Source organism: Zalophus californianus, chromosome 9 (genome assembly GCF_009762305.2).
Source record: "Zalophus californianus isolate mZalCal1 chromosome 9, mZalCal1.pri.v2, whole genome shotgun sequence".
Lineage (NCBI taxonomy): Eukaryota > Metazoa > Chordata > Mammalia > Carnivora > Otariidae > Zalophus > Zalophus californianus.
In genome coordinates, this window is record NC_045603.1 from 14,427,072 (window position 1) to 14,443,094 (window position 16,023).

General features: G+C 45.5%; 1 protein-coding gene across 1 annotated transcript in view; it reads left to right on the forward strand.

The window, feature by feature from the left end:
* SYN3 (synapsin III) overlaps nucleotides 1-16,023 on the forward strand; it is a 447,314-nt gene that overhangs the window by 136,167 nt on the left and 295,124 nt on the right. Inside the window, exon 5 of the mRNA XM_027595572.2 lies at nucleotides 14,979-15,135. Coding sequence (XP_027451373.1) covers nucleotides 14,979-15,135 — 157 coding nt within the window. The remainder of the gene's footprint in view (nucleotides 1-14,978; nucleotides 15,136-16,023) is intronic.

Consider the following 16,023-nt stretch of genomic DNA (forward strand, 5'->3'; position numbering starts at 1 on the left):
TCTGGTTTCATCTTGTTTCATTTTTTCCTCTCTTCCCCTATGATCCTCTGCCTTGTTTCTTAAATTGCACGTATCAGTGAGATCATATGACAATTGTCTTTCTCTGATTGACTTATTTTGCTTAGCATAGTACCCTCTAGTTCCATCCACGTCATTGCAGATAGCAAGATTTCATTTTTTTTGATGGCTGCGTAATATACTTCGGAGCCCTTAAAAAAGCAGTTCTAAACTATTTCATGCATAGAAAAAGTACACAGAATACTATAACAAACACCCATATACTGAGGTGGTTGAGCTCCCATTCTAGAGCCAGGCTACCTGCCTCTACAGTGTGACATTAGGGAAGTTACTTAACCTCTCTGTGCCTCTGTCTTTTTTTTTTAAACCAAACACCTACCTCAAAAGGTAATTGTCAGGATTAATTAAGGTAAATCTTTTTAAAAAGACAAAAGGTCCTCACACACACTATGTGCTTCATAAACACTGTTACCTGTTAGTTCATGACCCTGCTTATTGAATCTTAACGTTCTGCTGCATTTGTTTTAGATATTTTTTATAAATATCCTATTACACATACTTTTAAAGAACCCTCTGTACACTTCCCCCCGCCCCGCCCCGTTCTGACTGCTAAGATAGAATAAAGCCAGAGGTCAGCATGGGAAAGTCCACTGCCAGGCACAGGGCAGGGGAGCCCCAGGCTTCTAAGGAAACCCTTCAGTGTGGTCAGAAAGGAAGTTGACCTATGGGCAGGGGAGGAGACTGGAGAGATGTCCAGGGCACGTCAGGGAAGACACCAAGAGCTCAGACACTGTCCACGAACCCTACTTGGAAGCCCACTTCCCTTCATAGACCTCACATCCAACTCTCCCCTGCCAGGAAATCCTCAGGGTCTCTTTTAATGGCTCCCTTCAAAACATCAACAACAACAACAAAAAAAACAAAAATAAAGAAACCTCACCCACACTTGCTCCCCAATCTGGAAAATTCTACCATGTATGGGCTACCTTTGAGAAAAGAGGGGAGACCCACAGGGGCAGCAGGAAGGGGGCTTAGCTTCCCTGAAGTCATTGCCACCTAGGTGCCCCGGAGGCAGGAAATGAGTGATTTAAGGCTGTAGCCCAGCCAGGAGCATTTAGCTTCCCTGGGCCCCAAGACGCTTGCACTGAGCAATTAGCTTGGGGAAGGAGTCTTCCTGGGAACTGTCTACCCCACCAGGTGGATATTCATGCTGAGTGAGCTGATAAGAGGGCCCCCTGACTGGTTTGATAGTTAACCTGACAGAAGCACATGTGTGGCTTGTCAGGCATGGATATTTGTGGGGAAGCCTTGGGTACAAGTATACACTACCGCCCAGCCTGGGTTGGAAATGTGTTCTCCCGTCACCTCCCAGCAGTACCATCATCTTTTATCTCAAAATGGGCTGTCCTCCATCCTCCCCTCCCCTCCACTTCTCCAGCATCCGTTCCAGCCACTGAGGAACAGCTGCTCTGAGGTCCGTCTCTCATCAGCTGCCTTATCTCCCTGATGAATAATGTTCCCCTTCCCTGAGCACCAGCCTGGCAGGAGGCCCGCCCCGCCTGGAGCAGGCCGCTGACAGCCCTTGGAGCCCAGGCAGCTGTCGGAGAGTGGGGTGGCTCCCTCGGCCCCCGCATGGGGTGAGGACTGACAACCCCCCCCCACCAGCCTCACAGAGACATGCCACCCTGAGGCCCCGAGCCCCCCAGCCCTAGCAAGCAGCAGCTCACAGACTCAGCCGTTCCAAGCACATCTCAGTCCCCAGTCACCGTTCTGGGTGCTGGGGAAAACACAGGCACATGGGGCCTTCAGGGGAGGGGCCTGTTTATGGGAGATGCAATTTGTACCTACTAGTACAAACCTCCATACTGCATGTTGAATCATTCCAGGTCTCGGTTTTCCACATCTGCAGAATGGGCTAATTGTAGTGTTGTAGAGATGGCTGTGGTTCTCTGCTCTGATCCCCTTTGCCAGCCAGTGCACCCATCCCCCAGCACTGCGAGTTGTACCTCCGGCTTCTTCAGAGCCTTTGGCTGATGGGCTGATGGCAACCGTGTCCCTGAGATAAACCAAAGGCTAACTCCCTTTGTCACCTTCCCCTTTTGGTCAGGGGAGTTGGTAACTGAGTGATACTGGGGATGTAAAAACCCAGGCCTCTTTCCTCAGGGTGGGACAACTTCAGAGCCAGCCCTGTAGATCAGACCAAGACTGGGCTTTACGCACAACTACACCCCTTCCTGTCCTGCTTCCCTCACCCCCTCCCAGCTTTGCCTTAAGAGCACACCCTCCCTCCTGGAATCACAGCTTTTTGGAAGCTTGTTTTGGGCTTGGCTTCTAGGAGACCCAGCCCTAGATAAGTACCTACTTCACAGGGGCTTTATGTGAGGATTCGAAGAGATAAGGCTTGAAAAGCCCCTTGTAGGTGCCTGGCACTCGGCAAGTACTCAGTAGCTGGTAATCTTGATTCTTATGAACTACTGCTACGTGACAGAATGTCACAAGGGAACTCGGACAGACAGAGAGGTGGGTGTTGAAAGCCTTGGTTCCGAGTCTGGAATTGGAGGCAGTCAACCCAGGAAAGGGCCTTTGGAGGTCACGTAGCCCAACTTTCTTTGTCCTAGTGAGGAAACTGAGGCCCAGAGAGAAGTAGCAGTCTCAAGAGACCCACGGCAAGTCAGGGGCAGAGCTGGACTAGCTGATGTCCTTGCTTTTTTCCCCTCACTCTGCCTGCCATTTTGGCATCTTCAGATCCTCTTTTTCCTGCTAGTTGTTGAAGTGTTGTTGACTTCAGATGGTCTAGGACCCTGAGAAGTGAGGCCAGAGCACACTCCTTTTCCTTGTGGATCTCTAGAGCACCTACTGTGTACTGGACACTTGCTAGGCACTCAGGGAAGGAGCCACAAACATATATATCAACCCCTAGTTGTTACAGAGAGCTTCACCATTTTCATAGTGTGTGTGTGGGTGTGTGTGGGTGTTGGTTAGTAATGATGGCTTTCCCAAGAAGTGAATAATACCAGCCCATTCTACAAGGGAAGTATTATTTTTTTAATTTTTTATTGTTATGTTAATCACCATACATTACATCATTAGTTTTGGATGTAGTATTCCATGATTCATTGTTTGCATATAACACCCAGTGCTCCACGCAGAACGTGCCCTCTTTAATACCCATCACCAGGCTAACCCATCCCCCCACCCCCCTCCCCTCTAGAACCCTCAGTTTGTCTTTCAGAGTCCATCGTTTCTCATGGTTCGTCTCCCCCTCCGACTTACTCCCCTTCATTCTTCCCCTCCTGCTATCTTCTTTTTTTTTCTTAATATATATCGCATTATTTGTTTCAGAAGTACAGATCTGTGATTCAACAGTCTTGCACAATTCACAGCACTCGCCATAGCACATACCCTCCCCAATGTCCATCACCCAGCCACCCCATCCCTCCCACCCCCCCACCACTCCAGCAACCCTCAGTTTGTTTCCTGAGATTAAGAATTCCTCATATCCACGTCGTTGCAAATGGCAAGATCTCATTCCTTTTGGTGGCTGCATAATATTCCATTGTGTATATATACCACATCTTCTTTATCCATTCATCTGTCGATGGACATCTTGGCTCTTTCCACAGTTTGGCTATTGTGGACATTGCTACTATAAACATTGGGGTGCACGTACCCCTTCGAATCCCTACATTTGTATCTTTGTGGTAAATACAGGGGAAGTATTATTAAGAGCAAGCTTTTAAAGACCATTATGAGCAGGCAAGTGGGCAAGGGTATTTCTGGACTTACTGTGTTTCCATATTAAACACAGGAATATTCTTAATTTCCACAATGCTCTCTCTGAATGGTCCTTTGATATCCCATTCATTTTCCCCAAGTCTGTACAAAGTTTCAAACATGAGACAGATCTTGGCTTCTGGGGGACAGCTGTGGTCCCATGTGACTGGAGTATAGAGCATATCCTGGGGGATGGCCACAGTGGAACTCAAGAACTAGACCAAAACCAAACTGGATGCAAGACTTTGTGTATCATTAACAAGTATTTGGGCTTCGATCTGCAAACGGTGGGCAGCGTCCAAAACCCTCTGTCCAGGAGAGTGACATGATCAGATGTGGGTCTTACAAAGATCTCTCTGGGCACCGTGAAGAGGAGACTTGGGGTCGAGGCAAGACCTCTGTGCCCAGAAGAGGACACCCTCGAACAGGTCAGGAGTTAAGTAGGAGGTCACAACTTGTGAGCTGTCAGAAGACATCATATGGATAATTTCCACATGACTGAGACACAACTGAGGGTGATGGGAATGGAGGAGGAGAGATCACTGAGGAAGTGGGGTTTGAGTTGAGGGAGTCTTTGAGAGGCAGCTTCCTAAGCATGGAGAGTGGCATGGACAGAGCGCATCGTGAGCGGATACAAGATGAATGTGGAAGGCAGCAGAGCCAGGGTCCAGGCAGAGGAGATGCAGCTAAGAGGAGACCCACACTGCTTTCTGGGGAGCACTGAATGCCAGGTGAAGAAGTAAGAACCCCCACCTGTAGGCAGGAGAGGCTCCCGGAGGGTTTAGAGCAGCAGATAGCATGAAGAAAGCAGGATTTGAAGATCAGTCCAGGAGTGAAATGCAGAAGAGGTTGGTGAAGAGGTTGGAGTTAGCTCCCCAAGTTGCAGATCATGCACTGACCATTTCCAGGCCACATGCCCTGTCCAGACAAGTTAGATTTGCCCACCCAGTGTGGTCCAGGACTTTTAAAAACGGGAGATTTCGTGCAAAAGATCTCCTAAAAGGCAAGTTTCTGGCTTCATTTGAAAAACAGAGGGTTTGGTAAAACCAGACCCAAGTATTTCCACATGGCCACCGTCTGCTGGAGTTGGATCGCCATGGTCCCCTTTAGGTGCAGGTTTGAGTTCCATGAGAGTTTTCCCATAGAAATCCTGCTTTATTTATTTTTGGTGCCAGTCTGCATGGTGATTTTTAAAACTTCTTTTGAATGAGTCATCAACATTTAAGTTTTTGAGGATTTCATACAAATATCCAGATTTGGGCTTCAACAAAAAGTCTTTAGGGCCACCTGGGACCTCATTCCTACGTGGCCATAACATCTGGGGCTCAGACCATTCTCCCGTTCACCAGCCCCACCCACTCCCCCTTGCTCTCTACAGAGTCCTGCGTTAGCTGCCATTTATCAAAGAGGTTATGCTTGCCTACAGAAGTATGAAATGTTTCTTGTACTTGAGTCATTATCAAAAGTGGGAAAATGAAAGATGGAGCAAGGTGTGTGCCAAAAAGGCCAGAGAGTGCATTGTGGAAATTAAGAATATTTCTATTTGTTTACTATGGAAACAAAGAGAGTACTGAAGATCTACTAGAAAAGGCTAGCCCTCTTCATCCAGCCCTGGGGTCGCCTGCTTGGGCCCTGTAGCATTTAGCTTGGGAGTCCCTGGGGTAGAGGCAGGAAAATTGAGTAACACTCAGCAGTCTGGATTCTGAGCTGGGCCCTGTGCTACAGAGAGGAATAAGATAAGGGACTGTGACCCCAGGGACTAGGAGCTGAGGGTCTCTTGAGGTGTCCTGGGAATGAGGCAATGAGAGGCAAATGAGAGTAAGAGGGGGGACACTTCTGGAGGGGGAGTCAGCAACATTGGTGACTCTTTACACAGTTGGTATCAGAGAGAATTGCAGATGGCTTCAGGGTGACAGATACTGGGCTCCCGGGAGCATGGTGGGTAAGAGAAGTCAAGAGATCCACTTTGAAGGAGGCTGATAACTTGGGCCCCGGGCACAGGGAGTTTGAAGTACTGAGTTTTCAGATGGGTGGACAGTGCTGATTGCTTGGTGGTTATGCACATTGGCTTTGAATCACTTGAGTCTCACGTGAACCTTGTTCTTGCTTTGCTTAATCTCTCCATGCCTTAGTTCCTTGAAAATACTCCTCTCCATGCAGGATCATGGTGAGGATTAAAGATAGCATAATTAAAAGCTTAAAAATGACTCCTGGCACAGAGGAAGTGCTCTGAAAACCTGAGTCATTTTCACTATTGCCTTTGAGGACAAGGTGGAAAACCTCCAGAACAGAGATGATTCCATAGGCAAAGAACCAACAGGGGGGCTTGGGGAAGAGCCACAGGAAGGGAGAAAATGGTGAAGTGAGGAGCCAGGAAGAAGCAGCTGGGAAACAAGAGAAGAGGGTGTCATTGAGGCAGGGAGGAAGGGTTTGGGCGGGGAAGACAATGATCATGCTACAGAGGCATGGAGGAGCTTTACAGCAGGGGTTCACCACTGGGGGAAATTTGACTCCCAGAGGACTCTTGACAATGTCTCCAGACATTTTTGGTTCTCACAACTGGGCATGGGGGTGCTATTGCATCTAGTGGGTAGCAACCAGTGATGTTCCTGACACCATGCAATGCACAGGACAGCCCCCCACAACAAAGAATTATCCAGCTCTAAATATCAGTAATGCCGAGATTGGGAAACCCTTCTCTAGAGCCAGGAGGCTATCAGATTTGACTCATGGTCACACCACCAACAGATGTGTGACCTTGGCAAGTTTCTTAACCACTCTGTGCCTCAAGTTTCCTTATCTGGAAAATGGGGATGATAACACCTGCTGTCAGATTTAATGAATGAAGATACACAGGGCTTGGAATAGAGGCTCATGGTATGTTAGTTTTTATTAGAAATCAGGGAAAGTGAGGGCATAACAGAGGCCGTCGCATCTTGGTTTGGCATTTTGGAGTGACCTCAATGTGATTTCATAGAGGTGGAGAGGAAGCTGAGCCAGATGCAGAGGGTTGTGGAGATGGGTACATGGGAACTGGGGCTAGCAGGCATAGACTGCCCTGTCCAACAGTTGTAGCAATGGAAGGAAGAAGAGGCTAATTATATGGCCACCAAGCCAAGTAGAAGGGCTTGCTTCACATTCATTTATTTATCGATGCCAACCTAAAGTTTTGGTTAATGCCCGACCGTATTATAGTTGACCCTTGAACATAGCAGGTGTTAGGGGTGCTGATCCCCTGCCAGTCAAAAATCTGTATATAACTTCTGACTCCCCAAAAACTTAAGTACTGATAGGCTCCTATTGACCAGAAGCCTTACCAATAATATAAACAGTCAATTAACACCTACTCTGTGTGTTATGTGTATTCTATACTGTATTCTTATAATAAAGTAGGTTAGAGGAAAAAAAAATGTTATTAAAGAAATCCTAAGGAGGAGAAAATATATTTACATTATTGTACTGTATTTACTTAAAAAAAATCTGTGAATAAGTGGACCTGAGCAGTTCAAACCCATGCTGTTCAAGGGTCAACTTGGTCAATGGAAATTTTCAAAACAAAACAAAAAAAATCACCTGCAGCCTCACCACCTTAACAAATTAGGAATTTTCCATCTCCTCTTCCAGGACCATCATTTTTACTGTGTTCCCTTTTCTATTGTTCTATGTCACATGAAATTTCCCATAAGCATTTTCCGTGATATTACATCATTGTTATAGTTATCATTTTTTTTCCAAAATAAAGATAACCTCATTGTTTTTTCCTGGTTGTAAAAAATGCTCTGTGCTCTCCCCTTTTTTGAATGTAGATAGCACCAAAAAGTCTGAAGAAGAATATAATAACCGTCATTTTCCATCCCACCCTTCAGAGATAACCAGATTAGCATTTTGGTAAACATCCTTCCAAATGAATCTCCATGTATTTATTGATGAGTTGATTGTAATTCTTTCATGTAAATATGAACATTCCTTAACCCTCAGTTCATTTTCGGCCTTAAATCGGAAGTTTCTTATTGTTGGGGTTGGGGTTCTTGTCTTGGGAAGTGGGGAGGCAGCTGTGGGTGGCCACACACAAGAGCAAAGGAAGGTGGGAAGCTCTAAAAGCGGCTAGAAGGAGGAAATGCTGGCTAGATGGGCAGTGTACCCATGTCCACAGGCTGCTGTGGCCAAGCACCACAGGCTGGGTGACTCAAGCAAGAGAAATGTAGTCTCGCACAGTTCTGGAGGCTGCAAGTCTGTGATCAAGGCGTGGGCAAGGCCATGCTCCCTTCTCAAGGATGCAGGTGAGGGTCCTTCCTGGCCTCCTCACAGCTTCTCGTGGTTGCCAGCAATTCTTGGCATTCCTTGGGGTGGAGACATATCACTCCCAATCTTTGATTCCTTTGTCACATGGCATTCTACTCTTCCTGTGCGTCTATGCCCAAATTTCCCTTTTCTTCTAAAGACACCAGTCATGGGATGAGGGCCCATTCTGCTCCAGTATGACCTCATCTTGACTTGATTAAATCTGCAAAGACCTATTTCCAAAAAGGTCACATTCACCAGTAACAGGAAGTAGGACTTCAGTGTATCTTTTTGGGGGACACAGTGCAATTCATAACATGTGGGATCCCCAGAGTGATAGAGGAGGAGGATGGAGAAGGATAGAGCAGTGTAGACTCCTTCTCTGAAATGAAAGGAAATGAAGAGGCCAGGACAGAGAGACGGAGATTCTTGAGGCTTAAGAAGGGAGATGGGGAAGCCTCCTTCCTCCAGCAAGTCGCGTCTGTGTTTTATTAAGCTCCTGATGGTTCACAAAGGGGGCCCCGGAATTCATCAGAGAGCCCGGCCGTCCATACGCCCCATGGGGTCCCTTCCCCACCGCCGTCATGCCGTGTAGCTAGCAGCTGCCGTGCGGGCCCCACAGGCCTCACTGCAGCATCCTGTTGTCCTCTCCTTGCCAGACTCTTGGTTGGCTGCCACCTAATTTCTTTTCAGCCTGGACTAATTTCTTGCAGTCCTCAGGCTGGCGGAAAGCATCCCTAATTCCCAAAGCCCTTCCATATGGCCCTCCATCTGCAAAGTGTGCACAATCTCCTCTGCTCTGTCCTTGTTGCAGGACAGTGGTCCATAAGCCTTCGGGAGCATGGAGACCATTGCAGTGTTTTGATCTTCTCCCTTCTTCTCAGGACACCTGTTTTTGCTGGTGTGCTCAGTTCTCTTGGTCTCCTTTCTCCAGATTCTGTACCCAAGGTTGAATTTTCAGACAATGGAGGGGGATGGAGAGGGATCGAGGAGTGTGGAGACGCTTCAGAGGAAACCAGAAGCCTCTCTGCTGGTGGACACCAATGTCAGAAAGTCTGGAGCCTTCCCAGGAATGGCTGGGGTCAGAACTGGGTGTGATAGGTCAGTATGTGACCAAAATCAGCAGCATCACCACCCGTTGTCATTCTGACTCTTGGGAAACAAGGGACCATTACAAAATTGCAGTCAAGTGGCTAAGAATAATGAGGCTTCAGCTTATTAAGTCCCAGGCAAAGCCTAGTCAAGATCTGTTCTTGCCACCACAGGCTTCTGCATATTTTAGGGAATCATTACACTTCTCTGATGTTTAAAGGTCACTCAGCCTTTGGCCCCCTGCCTCTTGACACTGCCTGAAGCACCCTGTAATCTCCAGGTACTGCCTCACGTGTCCCATCTCTACCATTTAATTATATGTTGTCCTTGATTTCCTCTCCAATGCTGACATACACTTCTGAGAAAGATCTGGAATCAGGAACCCAAATAATATAGCTCATTTAAGTCTAAAAATGAAAGAACAAGAAAACCCAGGTATAGGCTCCAGCCAGGATGTGTGGTATTGAAGGCAGCCTTCTTGCCCAGGCGTGAAAGATGCAGGGCTTGGACCCAGTGGGACTATGGAGACGAGAAGGAAGGGGGCTCATGAGAGCCATTGGGACTTCTTACCCAGCCTCATCTCTTGCCATCACCTCATCAGACCTTAAACTCCAGCAATGTAACCAGTTGCAAACTTTGCCACTTCCTCCCAATATCAGTCAGAGCAAGAGTGATGGCAAGCAACTGACCCAATTCACCAGTGTAGACAACAAAGGGAACTTAATAAGTCATATAACTCAGAAGAAAAAGTTGGGTACAGGGACTGTTCCCTCTACCTGGAACATCTGCAAAACCTTGCCCACATGACAAACCCCTACTCTTCCTTCAAGACCCAAGCCTTCTGGTACACGCTGACCCACACCCACCCCCAGACAGAGTTGAGTATGTCTTTCTTTGGTCCACCTTTGTACCTTGTACTTGCTTCTATTATTTCACTTACTTACTGGTGCACTTTGTGAGTCCTAGTCCTTTAGAATTGCACCCAACTCCTCTTGGATTGGGCGTGTCCTGAAAACAGGGGTCATGTCCCTGTCATCTCAGGGTCTCCAGCCCCTACTAGGGTACTTGGCCCCCTGCCAGGGCCTGAGAATTGCTGGTGGCCACATCCTTGATATCAGGACTTGGCCATTCCCTGACTGGATAGAGAAGTTGCGGTGCTGGGTATGGAGGGAGGAACTTCATGCCACAGGTTGCCTGGCTCAAGTCACTAATTTTTTCTGCGTTCCTTGCAAATCCCTCATACCACAGGCTGTCAGGAAGGACCCTGTGCATTCTATGCAGCAATGAATGGCAGCATTTGAATTGTAACACGTGCCTGGTTTGCCCAGATTTATCACTCATAGAAAGTGTTTATTTTTTCACATATTATACTTGATAATGTGAAGCGGTCATGGGTCCATCTTGAATTCCCTGGGGTTAAAACTTTCTTGATGATGCTAACATATCTCAGGAATACAGAGCATGTTCCCTTGTAAGGTAGCCCCTAGTTGTTAGGGACCACATGATACATCCTGGCAACCCTGGCTGTCAGCACCAGGTCTCTTCTCTAGGAGTACAAGTAAAGAGGTCCCTCCCTTTTCCAGTAGTCATTTCACTTCATGCCCATTCATTTATTCCCTCACTTATACATGTATTCATTAACTCGGTCATTCATTTAAAAACATGGGTATGGTCTATTTTGTTCAAGACAGGCAGGCGTTCTGTTCTCATTGAGCTGTCATCTTTAGAGGGAAGAGACAGACAATAAAAAACTAAACCGATAAACAGGAGAAATAAAATTGCCACAAGAATTGCGAAGAAAGGAAAATAGGGCAATATGGGGCTTAGGGCAAATTTCAGTAGAGTGAGCAGGACAGGTATCTTTGTGGAAATGAACCCAAGCTGATGAGTGAGTGATGAGAACGAGGCCCCCTGGGCACCATTTGGGGAAGAGTGTCCAGGGAGAGAGTTAGAGGAAGAGACAGTGTCACTGTGGCTCAGTGGAGGTGAGGGAAGGAGAAAGGTAGAAAGTGAGGGTGGAGAGGTGGCAGGGGTCCTGTTGCCATGGTAAGGAGCCTAGAATCTGCTGTCAGAAAGAGGAAGCCTTCAGAGGGCTTTTAAGCAGGGAAGGGCTGTATAATTTTGAAAGAACTCTTTGAATACAGCATCTTGAGGTAGATTTCCAAATCCTTAAAGACAAAGAGGAGAGACCACTACTGTTATTTCAAAGAATCAGAAAGATTCCAATTTAGAGATGAGTTCTAGAAGTCCTGGAGAGAAAGCACATCATAATATCTGGGACTGGAATGGGGCCATCCCAGGACATGCCCTCAGATACTCCTCTTAGAAGATGATCTTGGAAGGGCACCCTCTTTTTCTAGATAGCCAGATTACCCCCCCGCCCCAGGCTGTCTTTCTTATGAGTTCTCCACAAACAGTGAAAAACTGGCAGACTAGCCAGCATGAGACCTTTGATTATTTCCTCCTGGGGCAAAGTGGAGTTACCCCCAGTGAGACATCAGGTTTCCCTCTGCTGTTGTCTGTGGGGGAGCCACCCTGCTGGGAGTAAGGAGTATCTCATTGTGAGAATCAGGGCCCCAGAGGACCCTCTGATCATCAAAGCAGAGAGAAATCAAAAGGGAAAGACTGATAGATTTGACTAGGAGGGAATGGAAAATGTGTTTATATGTTTTTTTGAAAATGCACAGCCATAAAAAAAAGGGGGGGCAAGCAAACAACCAGTAAAAATATTGCCACACAGGACAATGTGATAAAGATAAAGGGCAGCATCCTATACACAGAGCTCTGTGAGCAGACTTTTACAGAAAAGAAAAGAAAAGAAAAGAAAAAAGAAAAGAAAAAATGCACACCATTAATGAAAGTACTCAAACTCACTAAAGTCACAGAAATGCAAACTAAAACAGCAGTGGGGATACAGGGTATCTTAGGGGAAGTTGCTTATAAAAAATGTATTTTTCAAAAACTGCTGTGCTGGTGAAGCTGTAGTGATATGGACGCTGACATGTGCAACTGGTGGCCTTTAGAAAGAGGGGCATGTTTGGGTACTTAAAAAAAATTCATACCCCTTAAGCCAGTAATCCCACTTCTTAAAATCTATCATAAGGAAATAGTTAAAAAGGAAGGCATTGATTTGTGTGCAAACATGTACATGTGTGAAGTTTTGGAAACAATCTACTTGATAATAGTGGTTGATAAGTTGACTTCATTATGGTATATCCATTCATAGACTGTTAGGTGGCTGTTAGAAATGATATTTTTGAAGATATGTTGTTATTAGAAGAAATGCTCACACTATGATATGTGGAAAATAGAAAAATAATAATAGCATGAAATCAGTTATGAGTATGAATGCATATTATGTACATTAAAAATAGGTAAGTGGATTGTAGTGTACATATAAGGAGACACATAAAAGGTTATTAGGGATTTTCTCTGAGTTGAGAATTACAGGTAACTTTGTTTACTTCTTTGTGTTTTCGACGCTTTTTTTCTTTTACACAATGAACATATATTACTTTTAAAATCATATAAAAGCAAAGAGTGGATATATTTTGTGAGTGCTGTCTATTGTCATCAGATCCCTGTTAGAAACACACCACTCGCCCCTTCCTCCCTTCCTTCTCTATTGCTGGAAGACCCAGTGAAGTGAAACACAAAGAGCAGGAAAGCCAGAGGAGAGACCTGGGTATGACCTACTGTTCTGACATGGTTTTGCCTGGGACGCATCACTGCCTTGCTATGGGCTCATGTGACCTAGGACACATCACTGCCTTTCTGTAGGCCTGTTTCCCCATCTGTAAAATACATTAGTTGGATTGGTTCAGCTCTTAAAATGCAATAAGGATATAGACATAATAATTCCAAGCTTCTAACCCAACTCTGACCCTAACTACAGAGTGACGTGATTTACCATTTCCATGAGCACAATGTCAGCCATACCCAAGATGTCACCATCCACCTAGCTCCCCTAGGATGAGTTACAACTCCATGAGGGAAGCTTTTTCCATTTCCTCTAGGGATGAGGGGGTGATGTTCATGTACATCATTTGTTCCTTCAACATGTACTTATTACACCTCTGCTCCCCTGGCACCAGGCCCTGGGGTGTACAAGGAGACCCAAGCTCAGAACAATTTGAGAAGTGTCTGCATCTGCAGCTCATTCTTTCCTTCTGTCTCCACTAATCGGGGGCGAGTCCTTTCCATTTGACAGTTAATTTTAACTTAAATTTGAATTATTTTAAAGAGAAACAGTTTATTGGAAGCTAAGTGTCTAACTCTGGATGAGCCAAGTGGATCATACCATTTTAATTGTAAACCACCTACACAATGTGAAGCTGATTTTCTTGTGTGACCTAGAAGTGAGGAATCTCGAAATAGATTGATCCTTGGCAGTGCAAGTAAAACAGTGTGTGAATTCACCTGGAGTCATGTGATGGAAGGAAGAGTATATGGACTTGGAGTGAGATCACCTGAGTTCACACATGCCTCTCCTACTTCCCAGCTTTGTGACTTGGGGGAAGTTCCTAACTTCTCTGAGCTGCATGTTCCCACCTACAAAGTGGGGAAATAGTCCTGACCTTACCCAGGTCTGCTTGTGAACACTAATCAGGATCATGTCTCCAAAGGGTCCCAGCAAAGAGCCTGCCATGTTCTTGGCCATCACATTAATGTTCTTGCTGCTTTCCAGAGGTTGCCACTTGAAAGGGATGAGACCTGTTCGAAATATACAGGTTATATATGAATGTATACATATTATGTATATATGTAAGTATATATACAAACCATGCTACATGGTAGTTGAGAACTAGGGCCATGAGGCTACACGTATCTGACCCTGCCGTGTACCTGCAGCATGTCTTTTTGAGCAAGTGACTTAATCTTAGGTGAGCTTCAGGGTGCTGTTGACACAAAATGAACACATTTTGGAATTTCTTAAAAAAAGAGAGAGAGAGAGAGTTATTCAAGCCCAAGTTAGGACAGGGCCAGGATGCACTGTCTTCACAAAGAAGAGAGTGTTCTGGTACGGGAACATTTGATGTAGGTTTATATACATATTTTGCATAAAAAGTTGCAAATTATTAGACAAAGAACATTTCAGAAAGTTGCAGGCCTTATCTTAAGTTTCTAATATTTGCAAGGCTGTATGACTTGAGTCTTATGGGAACCATGGAAATTTCTTACTTTTTCTTATCTTTTGTGTTCAGAATGATCCTTTTTGGTTATTTTCTTTAACAAAGCAGATGTACACCACGTGTGCTTGGGGCAGACATAGAGCCCATGCTCTGAGGTTTTGCTGGGTCATTTTGACCTTGGTAAATGTTGGAGTATAGCTTCCCTGGGAGCCGAGGAGCAGGGCCCACAAACATTAAAAGTTGAAAATTTCCTTTATCAGTGCTCCTCTGTAAAATGGAGTTGCCAGCAGCATTGCCCACATCCTTGGGCAGTTAGGAGGATTCAGTAAGGTAGTAGGTGTTGCCTAATAAAAATGGAGGTGGATTCACTGAGTTATCTCATACATTTTCCTCTGATTGTAAATGAGTATTTGTTCAATGTAGAAAAATCTAAAAAACACCTAAAAAATAAAATGAATAAAATATGAGTTGTTTTCAGCCCCTTTATTTTGTAGCTGCTGTGTATTTGCATCCAACTGTCCCCATCCACACTCCCCCACCCCATCCCCATTCTGAACCGAGGGCCCCTGGCTGGCGGCACCCATGCCAGGTCAGTGCTATCCCTGTAGACTGTGGCCCGATGCCCTGGAGTTTCAGCAATGCCACATGTAGTAACACTGCTGCCGACCCCTCTCTTTGCAGATCCTTCAAGCCAGACTTCATCCTAGTCCGTCAGCATGCCTACAGCATGGCTCTGGGTGAAGATTACCGAAGCCTGGTCATCGGTCTCCAGTACGGAGGGTTGCCTGCTGTCAACTCCCTCTACTCTGTCTATAACTTCTGCAGCAAGCCCTGGGTGGTAGGTGATGGGCCAGGCTGACCTAAAGTGGAGTGGGCAGTGGGTGGCCTCCCAGCCCTGAAATGGGCCCATCCTCCGGCATGGAGGCCTCAGTAATGGGTCTTTCTTAAGCAACTGAATAACGAATACCATATAACAACATAGTATGAACATATTATGATATAGTGTTATCTTATAATAACATTAGTGTAAGAGGGGTACTGTACTATTCTTACTTACATTAAATTATATCATTTTTGTTAACAGTGGGCACTGTATTGAGCACTTACTATGTACCAGAAAATCGTGCTGCCTGGTGCTCAAACTATTGCTATCATGTGAAGTGGACATCATTACTCCATTTGACAGAAAAAGAAGCTCAGCTTCAGAGTAGCTAAAGAACTCACCCAGGGTCATATAGACTGTATTAGGGGTGAAACCAGAACTTGAAGCCGTATCTCCCCAAACCCCAAGACTTGATTTTCCCTGTTTTATATTCATTAATTTCATTCATCCCTTGATTCATTTGAGTCTCCATTCAAATGTTACCTGTAAGAGAGGGTTTTCCTAGGATACCCCCATTCCCCCCAATACTCTCAATTCCCTTAGCCGGCTTTATTTTTCCCCCAATACTTATCTCCATCTAGAATGATATATTTATCCATTCTTTTGCATATTATCTGTCTTCCCTACTGGACGTAATTCATTCATGCAACAAATAATTTATTCAGCACCTGCTATGTTCCAGGCACTGTTCTAAGTTGGAACATGGCAGTGAGCAGATCAGACCAAAGTCCCTGACCCATTCATCTTATATTCTAGTGAGCAGGGGCACATGCTGTATATTAATAAATATGCCAAATATGTAATACGTAATATAAGTGCCAAGAGAGAAGATAAAGCAAGGAA